The sequence below is a fragment of the Chrysemys picta genome, chromosome 2 (assembly GCF_011386835.1).
Source record: "Chrysemys picta bellii isolate R12L10 chromosome 2, ASM1138683v2, whole genome shotgun sequence".
Classification (NCBI taxonomy): domain Eukaryota; kingdom Metazoa; phylum Chordata; order Testudines; family Emydidae; genus Chrysemys; species Chrysemys picta.
Window position 1 is genome coordinate 51621734 of NC_088792.1, and position 15106 is coordinate 51636839.

At 42.0% G+C, this 15106-nt stretch overlaps 1 protein-coding gene across 16 annotated transcripts in view; it reads left to right on the plus strand.

The window, feature by feature from the left end:
- UMAD1 (UBAP1-MVB12-associated (UMA) domain containing 1) overlaps positions 1 to 15106 on the plus strand; it is a 183610-nt gene that overhangs the window by 149234 nt on the left and 19270 nt on the right. The window contains exon 6 of one of the 16 annotated variants that reach the window (XM_065587021.1): positions 11506 to 11527. The exons of the other annotated variants lie outside the window; for them this stretch is intronic. Within the exon in view, the coding sequence (XP_065443093.1) occupies positions 11506 to 11512 (7 nt within the window). The 3' untranslated portion in view covers positions 11513 to 11527. Of the gene's footprint in view, positions 1 to 11505; positions 11528 to 15106 lie in introns of those variants that run through there. 16 annotated transcript variants of the gene reach the window in all.

Consider the following 15106-nt stretch of genomic DNA (forward strand, 5'->3'; position numbering starts at 1 on the left):
CAGCCCTCCCCACCCCAATCTATTGCATTCCAGTCTCTGGCTCCCAATCAGCACCTAGGTCCAGTACAGTGAGAAGTTACTTTAAACTCTGCTCACATATACAAAATGTTCTTCTGACCCCAAAGGGTCAGCCACATTACCAGCTCACTATAGGTTTGGATCTTACCCAAAATGCCACATTGCCAGCCTAATGCCACATTGCCATTAGTGTCTAAAACTAAAGGTTTATAATAAAGAAAAAAGAAAGAACAAGAAGAGAGATGCTAAATGGTAAAGCAGTCACATACATACAAAAACTTCAAAGTCCGTATATCAGGTTCCTAGCAGTACTGGTGAGTTTGCTGTCCCTCCAGAACACATCCACAGCTTGGATGGGTCATTCAGTCCTTTGTTCAGAGCTTCAGTTTTTAGCAAAGTTCCTTCAGAGGTAAGAAGCAGGTTTGAAGACAAAATGGAGAAGATGCAGCTGCCTTTTATAGTTTTTTGCCATGTGGCCTATGCTAGGGTTACCATTCGTCCGGATTTACCCGGACATGTCCTCCTTTTTGTTCTAAAAATAGCGTCCGGGGGAATTTGTAAAGCACTCAAAATGTCCGGGATTTCCCCCCTCCCCCAGCAGAGCAGAGCGAGCAGCTGGGAGGGCTGCAGGAAAGTCCCGGGCTGGACTCCAGAGCAGCTGTAGAGGAGCCGGATCCGCCCTGCATTCTGAGCCGGCAGCTCTCCCCTGCAGCCCGGTCCAGCAGCACTGTGCAGGGCCAGGGACCGGGTTTTGTTGTGCTGGGGAGCGCAGCCATGTGTCCGGCTCGGCTCGCACAGAGCCCAACACCCTGTTCTGAGCAGCAGGGTAAGGGGCCCAGGGGGCAGGAGAAGGGGCAGGGAGGTTCTGGAGGGGGCAGTCAAGAAACGGGGGGGGGGGCTTTTTGGGGGGAGTGGAGAAAGTTTTGGGCAGTCAGGGTACAGGTAGGGGGTAGGGTCCTGGGGGGCGTCTTAGGAGGGGGCAGTTAGGGGACAAGGAACAGGGAGTCTTAGGTAGGGGGTGGGGTTCTGGAGGGCAGTTAGGAGCAGGGGTCCCAGGAGGGGGCAGTCAGGGGACAAGGAGCGGGGGGCTGGGAGTTCTGGGGGGGAGCTGTCAGGGGGCAGGAGTGGGGAGAGGGATCGGAGCAGTCAGGGGACAGGGAGCAGAGGGGTTTAGATGGGTTGGGAGTTCTGGGGGGGACTGTCAGGGGGCAGGAGTGCGGAGGGGGATCGGAGCAGTCAGGGGACAGGGAGCAGAGGGGTTTAGATGGGTTGGGAGTTCTGGGGGGGGGGGCTGTCAGGGGGTGGGGAGTGGTTGGATGGGGTGTGGGAGTCCCAGGGGTCTGTCTGGGGGTGGGGATGTGGATAAGGGTTGGGGCAGTCAGGGGACAAGAGGCAGGGAGGCTTAGATAGGGAGTGGAGTCCTGGGGGGCAGTTAGGGGCAGGGGTCCCAGGAGGGGGCAGTCAGGGGACAAGGAACGGGGGGAGGGTTGGGGGTTCTGGGGGGGCGGGAAGTGGGAGGGGCAGGGGCGGGGCTAGGGCGGGGCTCCTCCCGTCCTCTTTTTTGCTTGCTGAAATATGGTAACCCTACCTATGCTTCCTTTGTTTCAAACGCAAGCTGCCCAGCACATGGCTTGAAAGCCTTAGAGTTCTGTCCATAGGCATGCCCCTGCATGCTTTGCTGAGTCATAAGGTTTATCTGCCTTCTCTCAATAGGTCAGTTGTATAGCTGATGGTCCTCAATGGGCCAACAAGCAGGCTAGGCAGAGCTGATGCCCAAACTGTCTTGGGGTGTCACCCAGAAGAGTAGTGTTGAGTGAGAAAGAAAAGAATGCTTTGCATCAGTGGTGCATCTAAAAGTTTATGTAAATACCACCAAATCCTCAACAAATGATAGTGCAAGTAAAGGTTTAACAAAGCTTTCATGATATATAGGCGTTGGTGCAAATACTGTTTTCATTGTCCTAAACTCCACAAAGATAGAATGTGAGTTTTTCAAAATGAACTTAATCAAAACAAACTCGTACCCACATGTACAGCAAAGCACGCTCCAGGACGTGATGCATTATAAGTGAATGGCCCAAGTATAGATGTTTTCCAGTCCCATCTGGTTATATGGTACTGACTTGTAGATGGACCAAGAGCACCATATATTTTATGAACCCAGTCACAGTATGAACACTTGATAGCAACAACAGACAGCACTAGCGAAGGACTGAGCTAGTACAGCTTGGTATGATCAGTTTTTTTATTTCAAACCTATTAGAAACCTACATGGTATTAGGTATTGAAGATTTTTACTTGAATTTGAAATAAATTATTACATCATAATAGTTCTGACTCTTAGTCTGTTGGTAGCAGTGGACATTTAATCTATACAATAGTGAAGACTAAAGAAAATATTTAAGATCAAGTAAGGTTTACATAAGCCAAAATAAAATAAAAATGAGAAACTCTAGGACAATAGTCAAGAACAAGAAGAATGCAGAGAAATCTAACTTTTTTTTTTTTTTTTTGGCAATCAGATTTGAAGTCTTAGCCACATGTAGACAAGTGATCAGAAGATCTTTCCCACTAACTTTGTCAGGTGTGGAATATGAAAATGTGTCAATTGTTATCTTAGCTAACACATTAAGAATTGAAGCAGTCACCCAGAACTGAAAGCCTGAGCAACTACAGTTTAAGCTGAACAAATGAGCCCTATAGAGAAGAGCTGTAACAGACTTATATCCTCTGTGATTGGGCATAAATTGTCAGCCCTTACCTGTTTTCCAGCTTGAAAAGAATGTTACTACTAGTAATTAGATGGAGACATAGCTAAGACTGTGATATTACGTTCAGCATACACTCCAGTATTGATTTTGAAAGGGAACCTTTTAGCAAAGTTTAAAGATGGCTCTCTGGTAATGGTATGGTACAAGTTATAAATATGTTGGTGTAATGCATTATAACGAGATAAGTTAGGCATTGAAACAGAAGCAATTACAGATAAACAAGATGAACCTATCCATATGTCATGTTAATGCATTTGCACCCCAAAAATGTTGTACATGGTACGCACACAAGCACTTCAGTTTTCCCCCTCATAAATAAATGATGTTTTTCTAAACATGAACCTACTCTGCATAGTCCTGTAGTTTTAAATATATGCAGTACAACAATGAAATGTTTTTTTTTCCTGTTAACCATCATACATAAAATGTTTAGGAAAAGCTATCTAATTTAGCCTTAGAACTATTTCTCCTTCTGCTTTCTGTGTGTCATTGTGACATTTATTACCATGAAGGCCTTGGTCTGAGTAATTCCTTGGTATCTTGGAGGTCTGCATGATGTTAGTGTTGTTCATTTAATAGTGGGTGACACTAAATAAGGTCTGCAGGTTTTTTAAAATCTGGATTAAAAACTGTGCCTGATATGGTAATCTTTAATTCATCATCACTAGTGAGTGTTGTTTAGCTTAAAATAATGAGCAACCAAAAACTGATTTGCTGAACTGGTAGAAAAGGCTTCTGGAAAAGAGCTGGAAGAAGATTAAACAAGAAAACAAACATGAGTCCCAAGGTTGAAAATGTAGTATAACTTTTTGATTTATAATTTATTCATACTACTGATTATTTTTGATAACTGATCTTGTGTTTATTCTTAAAGGAAAAAGACATTTAAAACTATGGTCCTTTTGAGGTTTATCAACCAAACTAAATCATCTAATGAGGGATCCATTTCAATTAATCCTTACTCCCCCTCTAATAAAACAATGGACTCTTTCTTCTTGAGTGTCACATCTGCCCCTGGCTTGATTATTCTCTTTGCAATTTGCTCATTGGAATGTTCTTCATCTCCCTTTATGCTACAGATGCTACTTGTATGATCTATTGTGACATATATAGTTTATCTGTGTATTTTAAGTGCACATTTTTATTTAGTTTGGCCATTGGAGGAAGAGGGAGTTGTCAGTAAACTTTCCTAAAACATAATCTGGCTCTTGTACCGATCAATGGTCAGAATGAAAACAAATATAATGGTTCCATCTCAGGTTAGGATTCTTTGTGTCAACTGACAAAGAAATGCAGTATATAAAACAGTATATATTTTAAATGTTTTTTTAACATACTTTCTAGTAGACAAGGGTTGGACTCTATATACATCATTGCTGGGCTCTATTCTGATCTCAGAGCCATTCAAATCGTTTGAGCATGATGTTGAGAAAATTACCTTTATCATGAAATTCATTCCTGTGAAGGGCAGCCCAAGACCTGTGCACCACTTAAGTTCGACTTAAACCCTGTTTTGAGGGATCCCTGCAAAAAGATGAATTTCACCCTTAATATGTGTTGTTCCATCTCGGTTTCTAGGTCAAATGCACAATGTTGTCTCTACTGGAGGAGATTCAGTAAATTATGGCTGGGATGTGAGAAAACAAACCTTCCTGAAGTTTTCTCTCAACAATGGCTGATAACATAACTCTTCATAACCTATGTAAAATGTACCTTCAATCTTGCATTATTTCAAAGTGTTTTACGTATTTAGAGGAAGGAGGAGAGAAGTTTCCAGAATTAAATATTGGATTTTACTGGGGGAGTAAATCTTTTATTTTATTTTTAAATATTAAGGCATAGAGATTAATTATTTTAATTGCTTGACAGCCCTAAAAACTATACAATTGTTGTATTTAACTCTGTTCTGCAGACTGCCATCTTATATACTTAATGTGGTGTTAGTGAGAGACACAATATTACCCAACTTTGCAGAAGAATATTCTTCTGCAAAGATATTGTAATTTATTTAAAGCTATTTGTCAGTTAAACTACAATGGGTGTCAAATATTTGTTGTGCATAATTGACCAGGGGTGTTCAGTTGTTTAAAAGAATCAAAGCCTTATTTTCTCATTGCAAACTGGCTTTTATTTTTAAACACTATCTGATTTAGATTTTAAAATGTGTGGGCTTTGTACTTGGGGGAACAGGGAAAATGGTAATCAAAAATAATTTTCATGTCATTTTCCATAGGTAACTTGCTTATTCAGAGGTGAAACTATGAAAAGTTTGGTTCTTGAAGCAAATACCTTTTACAGATTCTCCATTAACTTTTGTCTTTTTTGCTGTTCCTTCTCCGTTTAGATTTTAGTGTGTGTGTGTCTTTCTAAATCTTGAGGGAGACCAGCTGGGTGAGGTAATATCTTTTATTGGATCAACTTCTGTTGGTGAAAGAGACAAGCTTTCGAGCTCCACAGAGCTCTCCTTCAGATCTTGTTTCTTTCACTAACAGAGGTTGGTCCAACAAAAGATATTACCTAACCACCACATCTGTCAGATCCTGGGAACACTATGGTACAATACTACAAATTTCTAAATCATGTCAGTTAAATGATATCCACTTTACATAGTTCTTGCTTAACTTAATATAAAACTTAATTACATAGTGCATAAGTGAGAGCTAAATAAAAACAACCATCTTGATAACTATTTTCTGTCCTTCTCAACATATCACAAGGGAACTTGTTTAGATTTCAGCAATTCCCAGTCTTCACTATTCTGAAGTGGCATAACACTATGTAAAATGCAGCCAGAGGAATTTCAAGTATAGGGGCATGACCCTGCAAGGTGCTGAGCACTCTGGTTCCAATTCAGCCTGTGTAGTCTCACTAAGTCACTTCAGTGGGACTATTCACATACCTCAGGTTGAACACATTCCTAAATGCTGTGCTTTGGATAAGGGCCAGAGTTCTCAGAATTTTTCAGAACTGCACCCATAAAATAATCTTTGCTTCTGAAACATGAAGCCTCTAGTTTAGTTGCAGTATTACAGTGATAGGAAATACCATGATTTTATCAGTTTTCACAGTACTTCAGTTTGTAGCTTTTGCATTTTTATTACAAAATTTGTCAATATTCAGTCTTAACCTATTTTCATTGGGATTCTAAAATTAAGATTATAATGCATCCCAGCATCAGCATTGTTGTTAGACTATTTAGATATATTAATAACATTTTGAAGCTTTGGTAATATTCCATTGGCAGAGAAAGGTAGTAAAAATATATATAATTTTTTTTGCTGCTCTTTGACAACTATGTTAGTATGTACTTGTGGAGACCAATATAAAATATTATTTGACAGATGGTATGGTTGTAAATTAGGATTTATAAAGATTACTCTCTATGGTGTTGAGGACACCCTGAGGTTAAATTGATACAAGAAACAAAAGAGATATTTATAGTAATAACTTTGGTTCTTCATATCTCCCTACTGTCATCTTGTAAAGCTGCTCATGTCTTATTTGATATTGCACTTCTTATTGATGACCAATAGCCCCTCTTTACCCAACAGATGTCATCAAATTTAATGGGCAGAAGCTGTAGTAACAGTAATTGTATTAAAAGAAACTACTAAAAGTGAGCTATGCTGGGTCTGTAAATTAAAGGAATTTTGCTTATTAATTTTATACTGTTTGTTCTGCTGATTTCCCCTTTCATGGGCTTCATACTCCCTTCAAATATTTAGTGGCTATTCCCCTATGTCTGGAGAGCTTCTTGTACATTTTTATTGTGGGGTGGGGGAAATGACTCCCTCGGGGATTGCTTAATCCCTAGTTATCCAATTTATATATTGTTAGACATTTTTAATTATATACCTTTGTAAGATACTTATAATCATAATTATAGCTAGGTATCTCAATTCATGTGGAAGACTACAGTATGGCTCACTGGAACTTCCTTGGAGCATTTGATACAGCAGACTATGGAAATGGCAGAGACAGAAATCCTCTCTGATCTGGAACAAGTGGAAAACTGTCTGTAGTTTTGTGGGTCAAATACTGGTAATGCAATGTGCAACGTTTTGGGGAGCATATATTAACAGTAGGAGAACTTCTGCAAAACAAGACAATATTATAAAAAACCTATTTAGCTGAGCTCTTTGTCAGCATTGTGATCTTCCAGGATTCTGAGACTTCTGTAAACAGTGCTTGCTTGTCTGGCTTAGTCCCAAATATGATTAGTTTGTGCTGGATGTCATGAGACCCAAAAAGGACAAAGTGAGATTTTTGTTGTTAACGTCCATTTTATTTGGATCTTAGGGGTAATAGCACATGTTGTTTAAGTTGATAGACTTTCATATTTGCTTCTGCTGGTCACCTTTTTAATCATTTGTTTGATTTAAGCTCAGAGGCTGGACAGTGCTATCATTATCTCTCCTGTTTGTTTTTAGCAATGAGACTGGGCTGTCAGCTTGCCTAAATGACATGTCCAGGTTTGGCTGTTTGGATTATTTTTTTAATGAGTTAATGACAAAAACAAGAGCTATTGCCTGTAGGATGTAGGTGTCTAGATTCAGCCATTCAGTTCTTAGCCCTGGTCTACACTATGAGTTTGGGTCAAATTTAACAGCGTTAGATGGATTTAACCCTGCACCCGTCCACACGACGAAGCCATTTTTGTTGACTTAAAGGGCTCTTAAAATCGATTTCTGTACTCCTCCCTGACAAGGGGATTAGCGCTGAAATTGACATTGCCGGGTCGAATTTGGGATAGTGTGGATGCAATTCAACGGTATTGGCCTCCGGGAGCTATCCCAGAGTGCTCCTTTGTGACCGCTCTGGACCGCACTCTCAACTCAGATGCACTGGCCAGGTAGACAGGAAAAGCCCCAGGAACTTTTGAATTTCATTTCCTGTTTGGCCAGCGTGGCAAGCTGATCAGCACAGGTGACCATGGAGTCCCAGAATCGCAAAAGAGCTCCAGCATGGACCGAACGGGAGGTACTGGATCTGATCACTGTATGGGGGGAAGAATCCATGCAGCAGGCAAGCGCACAGCAGGCAAGGGGAGAATCCTTTCTCCCCGGCAGCCAGAAACTGTTCATCATCCTGGAGCCAATACCCTCCCAACCTTCCCAAAGCGGGCTCCCGGACCATGAAGCTGGAGAAGGCACCTCTGGTGAGTGTACCTTTGTAAATATAATAAAGGGTTTAAAAGCAAGTGTGTTTAATGTTTAATTTGCCCTGAAGACTTGGGATTAATTCGCAGCCAGTACAGCTACTGGAAAAGTCTGTTAACGTGTTTGGGGATGGAGCAGGAACATCTCCATGAAACTCTCTCCTGGAGGTACTCTAAAAGCCTTTGCCACGCAGTGGGTGGAGGCCCATTCATGCTGAGCTGTTTGCGTTTGGCTGAGAGGGATCTTCCCTGATACTAGCCTCGGGGTGGGGGGAGTGAAGCACATGTGCTATGTAATGTGAATCGCTTGATTCAGTGTGAAATAGTCTTCCCTTTGTTCTCTAAAATGTATCTTTTTAAATATTACTCTCCCTTTTTTTCCTCCTGCAGCTGCAAATGTTTCTACGCTCCCCCTATCATCTCCGTCCCAGAAGCTAATGAGCCTAATGTGGGAGCAAACTGACATGCTCAGGCATCTGGTGGAACTGCAGGAAAGGCAGCAGGAGCACAGACAGCCGCTGCAGCCCCTGTATAACCGCCTGCCCTCTTCCCCAAGTTCCATATCCTCCTCCTCCTCACCCAGCCGCCCAAGAACGCGGGGGGCGAGAGGCTATGGGCACCCAGCCACTCCACCCCAGAGGATTGCCCAAGCAACAGAAGGCTGGAATTCCATAAGTTTTGAACTGTAGTGTGGCACTGTCCTTCCCTCCTCTCCTCATCCACCACCCACCCGGTGCTTCCCGCCCTTCCCGGGCTACCTTGCGAATTTTCTCCCTATTTGTGTGATGAATTAATAAAAAATGCATGATTTTGAAACCATAATGACTTTATTACCTCTGAAAGCGGTGATCGAAGTGGGGAGGTTGGTTGGCTTACAGGGAAGTAGAGTCAACCAAGGGGGTGGGTTTTCATCAAGGAGAAACAAACAGAACTGTCACACCGTAATCGGCTGCCAGGCGATTTGCCTCAACCTCCCACCCCGCCATAAACGTGTCCCCCTTACACTCTCAGATATTGTGGAGCACACAGCAAGCAGCAATGACAATGGGAATATTGGTTTCGCTGTGGTCTAACCTAGTTAGTAAACTGCGCCAGCGAGCTTTTAAACATCCAAATGCACATTCTACCACCATTCTGCACTTGCTCAGCCGATAGTTGAACTGCTCCTTACTACTTTCCAGGGTGCCTGTGTATGGCTTCATGAGCCATGGCATTAAGTGGTAGGCTGGGTCCCCAAGAATAACTGTAAGCATTTCAACATCCCCAACGATAATTCAGCTGTGAAGGCTCTTCTCATCTTGGTATTCTTGCGCTTCAGTGCAGGGGAAAGCAAGTCACAAAGTTCCATGAAAGTGCCCTTACACATGCAAAAGTTTCGCAGCCCCTGGGAATCATCCCAGACCTGCAACACTATGCAGTCCCACCAGTCTGTGCTTGTTTCCCGGGCCCAGAATCGTCGTTCCACGGCATGAACCTGCCCCATTACCACCATGATGTCCAAATTGCCAGGGCCCATGCTTTGAGAGAAGTCTGTGTCCATGTCCTCATCACTATTGTGATCGCGCTGTCATCACCTCCTCACCTGCTTTTGCAGGCTCTGCACATGCTGCAGGATAATGCGTGAGGTGTTTACAATGCTCACAACAGCAGTGGCGAGCTGAGCGGGCTCCATGCTTGCAGTGTTATGGCATCTGCAGGAGAGCAGAGTTGCAGTGGAAGCGGTGGATGATGACGGTTAGCACTGCGCACATTTCCCAATGAAGAACACACGTTCCCGGGAGCCCATGACAGACAACATGGAGAAATTCACTATCAAGGCAAGAGCAGGAGAGCAGAGTTACAGCGGAAGCAGTGGATGACGACGGGATGCCACATGAATAGATATTTATAAAGAACGACGAGAGGACCTGCGAGGTGGATTCATGGCACCAGGAGAGTAGAGTTGCAGCGGAAGCGGTGGTTGGATGACGACGGTTAGCCATCCTACTGCACCGTCTGCTGAAAACAGTATGGCGTCTGCACGGAAAAAAGGCGCGAAATGATTGCGTTGCTTTCACAGAGAGAGGGGCGACTGACAACATGTACCCAAAACCACCCGCAACAATGTTTTTGCCCCATCAGGCATTGGGAGCTCAACCCAGAATTCCAACGGGCAGCGGAGACGGCGGGAACTGTGGGATAGCTACCCACAGTGCAACGCTCCGAAAGTCGACACTAGCCACCGTACAGTGGACACACTCCGCTGACTTAATGCATGTAGTGGGGGGACACACAAAATCGACTGTATAAAATCGCTTCCTAAAAATCGACTTCTATAAATTCAACCTAATTTCGTAGTGTAGACATACCCTTAGCCTACCTTTTTGGAAGCTCTATTATACCAGTATGGATAGAGGATTATGTTCTCACAATGAAGAAACATTCACATACTTGGGCAGCACCATCAGCCAGGACGGTCGAACAAGCCAGGACATCCAGAACAAAATCAATGAAGCCAGGAACACCTTCAGGAGCTTAAATACAGTCTGGAAATCCTCAACATCCAAAACCAACCTCCAGATTTATCAGAGCTGCCTACTTTCAACATTACTTTATAGTGCAGAATGCTGGGGAATGAGAAAGTATGACATGTCCAAACTATCTTCATTCCATACAACCTGCCTCAGAAAAAATCCTCTGTATCTTTTGGCCAGGAACAATCTCAAACCAAGATCTATTGACCCAGTGCAGCCAGGAGATACAAGCACCATCATTGCCAGGAGGCGTTGGAGATTAATTGGTCATGTGCTTCGGGTGGAAACTGATTCCATCACCAGAGTAGCAATAAAATGGACCCCTGAAGGCAGGCGAAAATGAGGCCGCCTGAAAACAACATGGCGAAGAGCTGTTTAAGCTGAGCTGAAATACCTGAGGCACAGCTGGGGAACCATTGAAAGACTTGCCAGAAAGACAGGAGTGGAGGAACTTCATCGCTGACCTAAACGCCAGAGGCATAATGGGATGATGATTGATTGATTATACAGCCTATTTCTATGGTTAACTTTAAGATGAAAGTCCTAGCCTGGATGTGCTGTAACATTTTAATAATAGGCATCTGTTCTGGTTAAATACGTTGTTTACCATCTGAGGACTACTGTCTGATATCCTTGTTTGTTTGTTTTTGCCCCATTGTAGACAACTGTAATGGCTTCTTTGGTACTACCCATACAAACACAATAAATTGACTTAAGATGGTAGAAAGTAGTGTGCTTGGATTCTGTCTGGTACAAGCATGATTGAGCATATAATGAAATTCTGTTTCTGGCTAGGTTATACTACTAGCTAGTCATATGCCATGTTAACTTTTAGGGCTTCTCTTGACCTACAAAGTCTTTCAGAATGTTGGTCCAAAGTGTCTATGCTTTGGTTATTCCTTACACCACAAACTACATGCTGAAGTCATCTGCTATTAGAATGGGCTGAATTGGGCCCACCTACAACAGTTCAGTGACCCAGTACTTTTCTCTGAATGATATCATGTTGTGAATCAGAATCACAGCTTTCTTTTTAAAATTATAGGGCCTGATCGTAAGATGCTGTAAATTGGCATATTGCCATTACCTTCAATGAAGCCTTGCTGATTTACACCAGCTGAGGATTTGTCCCACTGTCTTTTTTTTTTTGTATGGCTGTGAGAATAGCATTCAAAATATGAGGTGAATGTAAACCAATGCAGTCATGTGTGTCTCATTCTGCAGCCAGTCTTCTACTATATCTTTGAGAGGTAAGAACTGCTCATGTTTGTTCCTATGTAGTATTAACTATGAATCTTAATGATAATTTAAATATGTGCATTATTACCTATTTTACTGTTGATCAAACTATCTAGAAAGAGGGACAATCCTATTATAAAGATCAACAAAATCTACTGACCTGTGAATTGATCTTGGAAGAGTAAAACCATTTGTTTTTTCAGTCTAAGATGGATGTTAGACTGCTTATTTCACGAGTGACAACATATGCTACACTGTTGCCTCAGTCATTTAGCGACCCTTCTCTGAAGCTCCTTATATAGTGATGTAAAGCATCCATTAAGTATTTTATGGGAAGCAACATAGCCTAAGAAATAGGGCACCAAATTGGCAGTCCAGAGACCTGTGTTTGTATTTTGGTTTCATCACTGACCTGCTCTGTGTCCTTAATGTGGAGAAGTGACTTGCCTATCTATAAAATGAAGATAACGACAATTCCCCTTTTTGCAAAGCTCTTGTGTTCTGCATAAGTGTGAAGTATTATTATTTATTTTTATCAAAACTTAAGGTTCACTTGTTTATCCTTCGCTTTCAATCATTAGATTGACTGCAGACGATGTTAAACTTTTGGATTATTTCCTGGAAGGGTCTTAAGCACCCTTTATCTAGTTAGGTGATTTATAAATTGAAACTGTATAAAAACGAAAAGAGACTCGTGTAGAGAGAGACTGACATTAATTACTTCACCAATGGTTATGCCACTGAACCTGTGACGCAGATCCACAGTTGATCTGAGAGGACAGATTTGAGCAATGGGAGACTATTGGACTGCACTACTACTTAGAGGAGACAAATGTTTTGTTCATTGTTTTGGCTTGTACACTGTGCCTATCAACATATTTCTATGTGTATATATTAAGCACACACAGTAATAATTAACCTGATAGGTAGCTGTCGTCAAAGAGTGTTCAGTTCTCTGACAAAATAGATATTGTGAAGGCTGAATTTGAACGGGGGAATTGATGTGCTAAAAATTAATGAACCAAAGTTTTAGAATATTACATTCAAAGGTTCAAGCATATCTGCACAAATGACCCATTATGAATCTAAATAGTCATATAACTATGCAAATTACTGTGCATGCTTATTTGTAGTTATTGAGCACCCAAATTATGACTGTATAATTCTACAGATTTGATCCAGAACCTTCTCTGCCTTTGCCGCCTCTTTGGAAACTTCCAGTTAAATTAATCACCAAATAGGATTAATTCCCCAATATCAGTAGTTTCTTTTTTCTCCGAAATAAGGATTGTGGTATTCCTCACATTTGGGAGCAACCCCGTCATGCTGGCTCACTGTCCTGCTACAGACCAGTCAGGTTGTTACCCATCCTGATTTTGTGAGTGAATTTTGAAAGTCCCCGCAAGGCTTTCCAAATGTTTGAACTGTCTTGAAATACCATACATGCTGTTAGTGTCATCATAGCCTGATGTCATGATGCAACATCATGTTACAATGACCTTTGCAACATGACACATCTGCATAAAATGGTGACTGAAACACAACCCTAAACAGAAATTGAACAACAGAATCACAGTGTTTACTTCAGTTTTCCCTCAACTGGCAGCAAAAGGAAGCAGCACTGCTCATTCCACTGAATTAGGAAGGAAAAAGCAATTCAGTGAGAACTAGGCATGTTTCAATCCAAAACATCCATATGGTGTTGGTAAACCAGGAGTATGAGTTTTCTACTCTTGTATGCAGTTTGTTGCTATCAGAAACCCAGCCCAGCCAACATGCTGTTTCTGCACCTCTGCCAGAAAAAAAACAAAAAGTTGATATGACTGTGCTAATATCTACTCAGCTATATCAGTCTACAGTCCGTCAAAAAGTCTTGTAAGACAGGGCCGGCTCCAGGGTTTTGGCCGCCCCAAGCAGCCCCTCCCCTCCCCCCCCCCCCCCCAAAAAAAGTCGCAATCGCGATCTGCGGCGGCAATTCGGCGGGAGGTCCTTTGCTCCCAGTGGGAGTGAGGGACCGTCTGCCTAATTGCCGCCGAATACCTGGACGTGCCGCCCCTCTCCGGAGCGGCCGCCCCAAGCACCTGCTTGCCAGGCTGGTGCCTGGAGCCGGCCCTGTTATAAGAACACAATCAAAGTTCTGAGACTACTCAGAGTAAAGGACTTCGTATTGTGTGGAACTTTTCACACTTTAACACTTCTTTGTTATATATGGTTTTAGTTTAATTTAATGACCACATTATTAGAAATTGAATGCAAGATACTTTAATGTTTAATATTGTATTTATATTTTCTGGATAAAATAAATTTCAGTGCCACAGAGAAAAAGATGCTTCTGTTCTCTCTTCATGGTTCAGTAGCCTACATTTCAAATTAGAGAACCAGTAGGCTGAGAGAGATACCTATAGGATGAGCAACTGATTTGTTCTAATCCCGTGTTCCTTAATTATTTCCAAAATCACCATATTTTTACTCCTTTGGCTCCTAAGTCTAAATTGTAATGCCTGTGAACAACAGTTTTTATACTGAAAATATTTGTAGTTTGTAAATCTTAAACAGTTTGGCTTCTGGGAGTCGATTAGCTGCAGCTGCACTGTATTCTCCCTCCGTTTACCTATGCACAGGGTAGGGAGGAAATAGAGAGAACAGGTTTCTACCTGGTTGACTTGGCAGTGTGGGAGCGTTCTTTGTTTTATTTCATCTAGGTAGTCACCCTATGTATGTTTGCAATTAAATAACAGCATGTGCCCTTTTCAGTTTACACAATGAGAATTCCTCCAATCCTTACTCACATTTGCTGTCCCACTCCAGTGGGATTATGCACATGAGTAAGGGCTGCAAGATCAGGTCTCTGTTTAGCAGGATACAGAATATGTCTAGACAAGTGTAATTTTTTTGTTACATATTGCTTGCCCCAGCACTCACTGGTCTTTACAGAAATGCTGATAGCAGTTTAAAAGGGTAGCTTTTTTGGTTGTTTTTCTACTCTTCTTTAAAATGGATTTTTCTCTTGTGTGGTAGCTTTTTCTCCAGTCTCACTGCTGAAAATCTCCCAACACACACACATACTCAAATTCTCTTTTATACATCTCCCCTCTGGTATTATTTTATAGTAATAGTCTTGAAAATGCATGCATTAGTGCCAAGTAAAAGAATCAAAACATTGTAGTCTCACACTGCCTCATAAACATCCTGATTAGTTTGAAATAACATGTATTTTTAATAAAGCAATTGCAGCTCATGTTGTTTTATAACTCCTTGGTTCACAAGCAGAGCAAAAACAAAACCAAAAACCAACCCCCACCTCCCAACATAGTTTTGGTCTGTAGGATTCAGCTGCCAACAAAATTATGCTTGGCAATGGAGTACAGGTCAGATTTTCAAAGGTATTTAGGTGCCTAGAGATTTTC